Genomic DNA, 9764 nt, shown 5'->3' with positions numbered 1-9764 from the left:
TTAAAGACTAAACATTTAAGTTTATTGAAAAATACTTTAAAATTTACAACTCAAGAAGTAAAAAAACAACCTAACAACTCGAGATCAAATAAAACCAACACACTCGGGAAAACATCACTTTACAATTCGCACACTTTAAATTCACAAATGTTTAAAATGACAACATTTTAGTATTAAACTCCCAGTTGTTTGTGTCGATTGAGATGCATAATGCAAAATTAATAATGTAATGCAAAGTGGAATTCAGCCGTTAGACTTAATTGCATGTGTTTGTGATAAAAGCTCTTGCAGGGCATAGACATGACCATGTACCAACATCACACACAAACCTCTTTGATCGTAGTAGAAAGCACACCTCCTGGAAGTTATTTTTTCAACAACCTGCAGATATCGCCAAATGAAAACTTTTAATTGATCTGTATATAACAGCATAGGTACACAACACATGCTTCATCCGTGTAAACAAAAAATGTGTTGAATTTAATTATCAATTGCGGGTTAGTGCTAGATTTGAAGTTTCGTGACTGCAAGGATCCATAATCTTTGGTTCTTACCTACGTGACTTTACCGAAAGAACCAAAGAATATGCGGGTTAGTGGTCTCATAGATTTGTTCCTCAGATGTGCCCCCTCGCACGTGGCAGCCGTGGAAGGGAGGTCTGCCTGTGTGTAATGCCACATTTGCACGGCTGTTTTATTGAGGACTCAAGCCCTTGCCAGGCTTATCCCAACAATTCATGGGAACGGCAATTCCTGCTCTACCCCACTCCCACCCTCACCTCCTCTACGGCTGGAGGAAAGCGATCAAAATTAAAAAAAAATTAACAAGGCTTAACGCACGCTTGGGTTAGGTTACGTGATCCCAGTCTAAGATCTATTATGTTTGTAATTTTAACTGTTTTTTTTTTAAAACACAAAAAACAAAAACCCTGAAGTTGTCCGATGTGAGAGACTTTCTTCCGTGTCGATTCCGCAACGTCACGACTGATTCCGCGGCCAGGTCAGGTGACAAGTGAAAAAGAGTGCAGCAAAGAAGAAAAGCCGCGTGGTAACCAGCCCACTCCTGGCTCATCCCGGGGGTAAGTCTGCCGCGGGAATCCACAGCCAATCCCACTTATTACACGGCTTGCTCCCCCTCTCCACAGCGAGAAAGACGCTGCTGCTGCTGCTGCCGCCTCAAGTGTGACCGATGTGGTCCGTGGGGCCCGCGTGGCCGACGCTGCCATCGTGCCGCGAGATGGCATCTCGGATCTGGCGGTCGAGCTCCACGACGATTCGGTCGTCGTGCGTGTAGACGCCCGTGCGGAGCAGCGTGTCCCTCTCCTCAATGAGGCGCGTGAGGTGCGCGTCGTGGCTCTCCTCGGCGGCGCCGGCGCCGCCCCCGTGCCCGGGGGCTGCACGCGGGGCAGCACCGGCGGCAGCGGTCTCCAGCGGCAGCTGGGCCGGCTTCGGTCCAGGCTCCTTCTGCTGCTCCTGAAGTTTCAGTCTGCGGGCAGATGTGAGTCGCAGTGAATGTCAAGCAACAAGTCACGCAAGGTTTGTACGCGACTCTTAGTTTTTGTGAAAGAGCAGGTGAAAGATAAAGGTGCAGCCCTGCAATTGCTTGTCTAAGCCGCTGCTGCTGGCAGAAGGGGCCTCCCACTTGAGGGAGCTTGAGAGAGGCCCTATAGAGAGCATTTGACCTCCTCTACCACATTTATACATTAACATAAGAAAACTACATTGTATGTACATATACCACCATTGCATATATACCAGATGTCAACATTTCCAAGACTGATATTAGCATTTTACGAAAAACTGTTGACCATCAAACGTTCATGTTATTTTGAAGCCTGAGAATTATGCACCTATTAGAAAATCGTATTGATGTCATGCGATGTCGTATTCAAATAGAGGCTTTGCATACCTTTAATTTCTGCTTTTCAGAAACTATACTAGCCGCCCCGCGTGTACGTACTGTATCTACACATAAAGAGTTATGGTCTCGAGTTAAATATAGGCAACGTTTGAGCTCAACGACTTCACCTCTGCGCCAAAATCATTAACGCAGCCATTCCCCGCACCGCAGGTCATGACCCACTGATAGGCTTGGCTTTTCTGGGTTGAGAAAGTCATGATTTACGTGGAGCCTTAGAAGAAGCGTGAAAACAAACAGCTGACTAAGGACGCAGTGTGAGAAGGCAGCGCCGGCCTCACAAAAGAAGTTCGTAGGCGAGGACTGAACAAAGTTCGAGAACAAATTGCCGTACGCAATTCAGAGGGGGTGAGGCGCAAACCCCCTCCCCTACCACTTCTAATGCACGCATTCTTTGTATGCATTCGCAAATTTTAGCTGCCCTTTTACACGTATAAGGACGTAGTTCAGAATGTATGCGGCTGTCTACAAGCCCCAGGAGGAATGTCTAGCGAGCACAGGAACAGGACTGCCTTTATTGAATAATGGTTTTAGCAACACGAGCATTCCCTTGAAAGTTGGCTTAACAGGTTACAACGGGAAGGTGCCAATTTCTCTTTTTTAGTCATGCCCCATTACCAAGCTCTGCCAAAGCTGCCAAACTTGCTCTACAAAACTATTTTATTATCCGTCCCGGGGATCCGACGCACTGCGGACTCTGCCTGCGAATTCTCACTTGTGGTCTGCTGGCAATCCATCCCGAAACGAGACCCACGCATCAAACCTGATTAAAGCAGACAATGGACAGCGGGTCTCGGTGGCCAATTAGTCTCCGGACAAGAAAGCACATGGCCAGACACTGTGAGCTACACGGTAGTTTCAGCAGGAAGGAGTGTCAAAAGGCAGAGGCTGTAGCGTTACAGAGCCACTCGGGGAAATTGAAAGCGATTAAAAATGTGCCATGCAGTAGTTGAAGTTATAGCTCGTTGAACATATTTTAAAACTGCAGCGAAGTTTTCGCAATGAAAACATTTACAACTGTGTAGAGGAGTGAAAATTTGAGCTGATAATCTATGCAAGGAAGGCATACTGTCTGCTTATTTGTTTCATATTTCCCGAGCTAGGTCTTAAGAAGCCCACTGATGTGAGGTGAAGAGGGGTGGTGGATCAGAGTAGATGGAAGGCTCTTGAGAACTCTATACCACCGGGTGTCCAGGGCAGATGCAGGTGTGCGAGTACCAGTCTAAGAACGTTTGCAGTGGTAATATGGTTTGATCACAGCGACCTGCGTACATAGGTAGTGGGCGATGCTCAGTGGACACGTAATCCTCCGGAGGAAATAAATGGAAGAGCTCACCTGTTGAGGTCATTCTTGATGCCTTCCAGCTCTTGGCGGTCGGCCCTCACTACCTCCTTCTCCTCGGCTGCCAGGTACCGCAGTCTCATGTGCTCCAGCTCCGTCTGCTGCTTGTGTAGCCTCGCCAGAGCATTCTCCTGCTCCCTCTAGGGCGACGGGTACAAGGAACACACCACCAGGTGCCCAGAGCTGAGTACCAGATGCAAGGGCGAGCGTGGCTGGCGCTGCACTGCTCTACGAATCCGGCGACCCGAGTTCAATTCCCACTTACAACCAATAACAGTGGAGAATATCTGAACCCGTTCTGGGCCTCCTAAGGCAACTCAGCCTTAAATGAGTACCTGATGCAGTGTGTAAACATCAGCACTGGGGTAACAACAAAGACGGCCAGGCATGGTGTTGGCCACCCATACCCTCGTGTGCCCTGCCGGCCTTAATAGGTGCTCACTAACGATGCTTGCATCGTTACACTACCTCTGTAATAATGCATTGATTACAAATGATCCATACAATCGTAAAACACGCATATAATCGTGGAAGCAAGGTCGATCGTTTACAATTCATGAAAATGATATGCTGAAGGTACATTTGGCTAACGTTGTAAACAAAATGAGGCAAAAATAGGATTTAATCTTTAATCAGATCACGTTATGGAATCATAACGATGCATCGAAATGTGAAGAGGATTTAATTGAGGGGTTGAATCGTTTGAAGCCCAATGGGCTGCGCAGTTCATTCCACGATAAATAATAGGAATGCTATTTTTACCTGCATTGGAGCGCTTTAGCCGGCATGGCTGGGCATGGTGCTGGTCCACCCACCCGTTCAAAGTGCCACATTACCATTCATAGGACTTTGCTAACAGTGCTTGTCCCAATGATCTTGTCTGCATGTGTGCAGAGTCATTCATTACTTGAAACTGTGCTTGCAGTCTATCGTATACAATCGTTCACGATATACTTTTGGTTTTATTAAAAACAAATGCACTTTGATCGGGAAAAAAAAAATAGTGATGACACTTTTCCATTACAGTGTGCTGGGATTGGTTAAGTAGAACCTCTGCGGGAAAGACGTGTGCAAGTGATAGCTACTTGCCTGCTCCTCTGAATACATGGATGCATGATCCTGAGACGTATTCCCAAGTGAAATAAGAGGAGCATGTTCAGCTCATAACATGGATGAAGAAAAGATCATTTAAAACTTGACCATTTCCTATTTTTTTTTCATTCATTTAAGCAAACATGTAAAATCCACTCGCACACATCACGTATTTAATTACATGCAAAAAAAATAACAGAATTAAATTTCGAGGGCGACTATCAAAGAGCGCTGCGGAAACACGCGCCGATCACTCAGCCCCGCCGTCACGCCCTCACTTGGCTCCCCGAGGCCGTCCTGGGCAAGGATAATGGATAGGTGAGACAAACGATTGTTTTAGAGGTTTTGAGATGGTCAGGCGGTGGTGTTAAAAAAAAGGAGAAAGCCTCCTGGGTTTAATCTGCGCACGCTGCTTCCTCGATCGTGACCTCTGCAACGCTCAGCATGCGCAACGCACACGTAAGCTCAATTACAGGGGCGGCGACCGCTGTAGTGTGAGCTTTCGTTTATTAAAAACGCGCTAAAAAGAGGCGAGACAAAATTTACATCGCCATCGCTGCCATCCAAACAGCCATGTTTTAGGAAATGCCATTTAACTTTGATGTTTCAGACAGCGAGCAACGGCAATTTAAGTCTGCTTATAAGATTCCGTTATGCTGGAATTAGTTTAATACTTACATAATCTATACATGAAACAGTGTTCATGAATAACAAGGGGGGGGGGGGGGGGGAGCACGATAATTTAAACAAGTCTGGCCAAAAACAACTGTCGAGGAAGTTAAATCATGGACGAGACGTAAAATATGACAATGTAATGAAGACGTTGAGTTTTTACTTTATATCAGGGTCTCTCAAAAATTCTAGAAAATGGAATGTGGTGTATGCGATTTTAACACCATGTGGTTCATATCCCATGTATTTTGGTGGCATCTGACCAAGTGCCCTGCGTTGTCAGTAATAAAGCCGAGTAAATTTACGGCCTCAATCGTCCCTCCTCCGTGATCTGTTAGCACTGTTAGTCTGCGAGTTTGCAAAAAAATGTAAACGTGAGCGAGCCAACATATTTCTTCCCCGACAGAAAAACGTTTCGAATTTGGCAACGGCCACGGCAAAACCAGCTGGGATGAACAACAGACCCAATTTTTTTTTTGTTGCAAAGAAGACACGTTCAGAAGGTCATTGGTCCTAGAGAACGTGTAATGTTCTGCACTGGCAAGCACGCATCGCTATATCATTGTTATAATACCCTGTGTAAACATCATGCTATTAGACTAAACAGATTTGAGTGGGACGCACTCACGTTTTAAATTCTAATGTGAGAATAAAAAGCTTGAACGTGGCAGCCCCGATGTTCGTCCAGAACAAAGTGCGCGTATGCATGCTAGGGATGTGCTCATGTTATTGGGATTGCACGACTCGGCGAGAGATCCGAATGGATGCTTTGTCTCTTGACATGACACCGATGGCACAATCAGAATACAATTGGGTGAAAATTACAACAAAGAGAGGTTTAAAAGGGCTGTGTGTAGAAAATATGAACGACACTTGAGACAAACACACTATTTAGTTGTGATGTGGGTCAGTCGACCAGAAGTGGTGGCATTTCCTATTAGGATAGCTCACAAACGCTTGGCAGTGCAATGTGCATATGACAAATGGTACTGTCAATTAATTATTTGAGTTCAAATCAGTCTGGGGGGGGAGGTAGGACATTCTTAGCACTTAAGCACTATTTTTTATATATATAAAGGGGGCCAACAGCCATTCTGCCTGGCTAATGGTTTTAGGAATTCATAAGCGACACTATGTACATCAACCACAGACGGTGAAAGCTTCAGCTCTGAGGGTCACCTGCATGCAACCCTGTGTACAGATAGGGGAAACTGTGACCCTCCCTAACCCGACCGTTGTTGGAAACCATCCACAGCATCCACAACCCCCAACTGATCTCCCACTGCATATGCGCTCTATGGACAGCATCCAGGCCTATTGTGCATATCGTATGTGTTGGGAGCATTCCAAATTATAAACAAGCCGTGTTTAATAACGCATAATGCCACACACCAGAAAAAACGCTAGGTTTCTCACTGTCGTTAATTTAACCATAATTAATCCTTAATGCTATGTAAGGATATATGTACAATATGCTAATGGTAAGTGCAATTATTAACCATTTTTTTACTGTAACGTTTTTCTTCAACGGTCTACTGAACCATGAAGTTTCACTCATTTAGTCGCCTATTACATGTTTTTATTTTCCTTGTAATGCAGTGTTACTGACAAATGTGTCTATTGTTATTTGTGCATTTGCACCACTGCCAACGCAGCATCACCCAAATAATTAGTTTAGTCATAGTTTCACCGAATGACTGAGCCACAATGCAATACTGTAATAGCCGAGTGCTGCCAACAGCTGTAAGATGTCACGTCTAGGTCGGCTGCTGTTGGGCTCTGATGACACCTGAAGTGATAGATTTGTACAAGGGAGAATGGGAATGTGGACAGGAACACACAGCGAGTGGGGTTAGGGTTAGTGCGCGCTTGCGGAGGAGGATATCCCACACACGACGAACCTCAGCGCTGAGTGGCTCCTGATCTGGATGGGTTTACCATTCCAGCCGTAAACAACGATGTTCAGTTTTTTTTTATAACTGGTGTATTGGCTGCTCATTAAGGCCATCTGTGCTGCCACGTCAATTACCGGTAAGCGAGACAAATCCTTGATTCATTTGGCACTTTAAGAAATACACAAATGCTTCGAGCGCATTTAATTATTTATTTGTTAGCACATCCAACGCAGTTGCCTATTGGACAATTGAAACATTTTGCCAAGGCGTGTGGCTGAGGTGGAGCACAGGGTGTAAAAGACGAATGGCTTTGAATGAAAAATAAGACTGTGCAATGTCGAATGGAGCATCTGTACCTGCTTAATCCTGGCCAGTTCCTTCAGCGCACGACCCCACTGCTGTTTGTAATGAAGCTTGGACTTGAGGGCTGAATCCAGCTTACGTTCCAGCTCAACCTGTGCAGGAAAAACATGGAGATTAACCGAGCGATGGCATTTTGGCAATATCGACAACCAAACACACGAAACCTGAGTGTTTGTTGAGTATGACGACATTTGCACGTGACACTATAATTGCGACTTCGGCACTGATGGGGGTTAAATCTCATGCTAGCAAAAAGCGCCAAAGTGTGCCCCTCCCACAGGTGGCTCGGGCTAACAGGGCTTGGCCAACTTAAACCAGCAAGGCTGGACTTGTCGAGAGAAGGCAAGGTCACCACTAGCAGCGCACGTTGTAGGCTGACGCAATCGGTGAACATGAGCAAATTAATATACGTTTAGACAATTAATGTCCAAAAACAACAGAGGGGCAAGGTCACCGCGAGCAGAGCACGTGGCGGACTGATACAATCAGCGAACCCGTGCTCTTGGGAGCAGAAACGTGCTCTACGAGTGGCAACGTTTGCGCACTTTATTTTTTTAGAATTACATTTTCCAAAAACAAATATTGTATATATATATAAAAAAAAAAACATTAAAAAAAATATCTTAAAAAACATTTCAAAGCCACCCCGTTGAAAAAATATTTCCACCCGTCGCCTCTGGTCACTCTCGAACCTTCTCCAGGTTGAGCAGGTTGATCTCGGACTGAAGACGAACTTCTGGCTTGACGTTTTGCTGCTCGTGGTACTGCTGGAACTCTCGCTCCAGCGCCTTGTGCCTTTGCTCGGCCTCTCGCAGCTGCGCTCGCATGCACGCAGCGAGGAAGTCAGGTGCTGTGTAAGCGGTTGAACGAAAAGCGAGGCTGCAAGTGTTTAGCGAACTATTGCGGGGGTTTTCTCCGTTGCGTTGCATGACTCTCCAAGCGGGTTCCCGTATCGCACTGCGTGCTGTTTGGCACGATGTCCGACGTTTCCGGCGCATGCAGCCAAATGTCAAGACATTACTCCGAACAACACGCGGGAGAACCCGAACACACATGGGAGAGCTACGAGTGTGAGGTGTGTTTGCGATTGAGTTTGGGCGGGATTTTAAACTGTGACCATTTAATTCGTTGCGAATCACATCAGGTGATGAGGTGATGAACAGGGAACCACCGCGGTGGAGTCGGATAGGCATTAAGAGGTGGTCCAATTGGCAACCAGCGAGCGAAGGACTGTGCAGTGGACTTGGAGATGGCCCAGAAAACAAATGAATGAATAAAAAGTACGAGGAAGGCAGTAGACCCCACATGAGTGTTAATAATGCCAAGAAGAAGAAGGAGAGGAATGTATTTGTTGCAAGAGAGCAGGCACTGAAATTTTTTTATTTAATCATATGCATATTTTTTACGGGAAATTATTTAAAATATCGTTCTAGATATTGTCATGATAACAATGCCACGACTTCCCGGCAAATGCTAATTTTTATGTTTAAAAATGTGCTAGATATGTTTCGTTATCGATTGATGCCGTGCCAACCAATTAGTCTTTCCATAAAACATTTAATTGATTATTGTGTCGAATAATGTGGAGTTTGCATTCATTTAAAGATCCATGCCCATGGCAAAAGCAAATTCCATTTTCTGAACCCTATACCAATCCAGCAGTGACATCAATTTATTATATTTTCCATGCAGCTGTGTAAAGCTTATGAATTTGAGCTAAATCCTTTTTATTTAAATCGTACATTAGAATGCATTACGGAGGAAGGCACAGCATTAAAAGAGACAGTACGTTACATTCGTGTGGCAATTGTGTCGATGCAATTTAAAACCTTTTCTGATTTTTACACTGTTGATTTTTCGATGCTTTAATTTGACATTGCAATTTTCTGTGTTTCTCGTGAGCCAAGCAGAGTTTTGCAGCAAGTGAGGTGGCTGGCCGGGTAACTCAGGAGACTAATATGTCAGACCACTGAGACAGTGCTGCTGAGATCGGGGGTTCAAATCTGGGCAGCCGCCCATGATTAAATTGCATTTTCAAGTGTAGTGACTTTATGGTCTCAGAAAAAAAAAAAGTACCCCAAAAAGGTAAAGATGCAGCTGCTAAAACTGCTTGCTCAAGCCACTGCTGGTGGTAGGGATTCCACGAGATGGAGCTCAAGAGGGCCCCTCTGTAGAGGGTATTTTGCCTACTCTTCCACGCTGGCTAGAAGTCTTGAATAATATGTGAATACCCACACTTTAACCCACCACACGTGACCTGGATACACCTGACTGTGGAATATAATTTTTTTACACATACGGAGACAATTAGATTTTCAATGAGTAAGAAACTAATTTGCGCAATCTAACAGCAGCTGCACAGACAAGGGAACAACTTCAGTGACTGCGAATAATGCGGAAACACCTAGGCTTGTGGAACAAGCAGCAACAGCGCAGACTGGTGTACGCGAACCGGCGAGCATGTACACCTGAGTGCGCACGTG

General features: G+C 45.3%; 1 protein-coding gene across 5 annotated transcripts in view; it reads right to left on the bottom strand.

Annotated features, from left to right (window-relative positions):
* CEP120 (centrosomal protein 120) overlaps positions 1-9764 on the bottom strand; it is a 34328-nt gene continuing 24564 nt past the window's right edge. For all 5 annotated transcript variants that reach the window (XM_076066856.1, XM_032953499.2, XM_032953500.2 and 2 more), the window contains 4 exons: positions 7974-8096; positions 7275-7373; positions 3254-3399; positions 1-1485 (listed from right to left, as the gene is read on the bottom strand). In XM_076066856.1, coding sequence (XP_075922971.1) covers positions 1176-1485; positions 3254-3399; positions 7275-7373; positions 7974-8096 — 678 coding nt within the window. In that variant the 3' untranslated portion in view covers positions 1-1175. The remainder of the gene's footprint in view (positions 1486-3253; positions 3400-7274; positions 7374-7973; positions 8097-9764) is intronic.

The sequence above is a fragment of the Petromyzon marinus genome, chromosome 13, assembly GCF_048934315.1.
Source record: "Petromyzon marinus isolate PM22_M1 ecotype Great Lakes invasive population chromosome 13, UKy_Petmar_22M1.pri1.0, whole genome shotgun sequence".
NCBI lineage: Eukaryota > Metazoa > Chordata > Hyperoartia > Petromyzontiformes > Petromyzontidae > Petromyzon > Petromyzon marinus.
The sequence above is the reverse complement of the archived record's forward strand: the minus strand, read 5'-3'. Positions and strand labels throughout refer to the sequence as shown.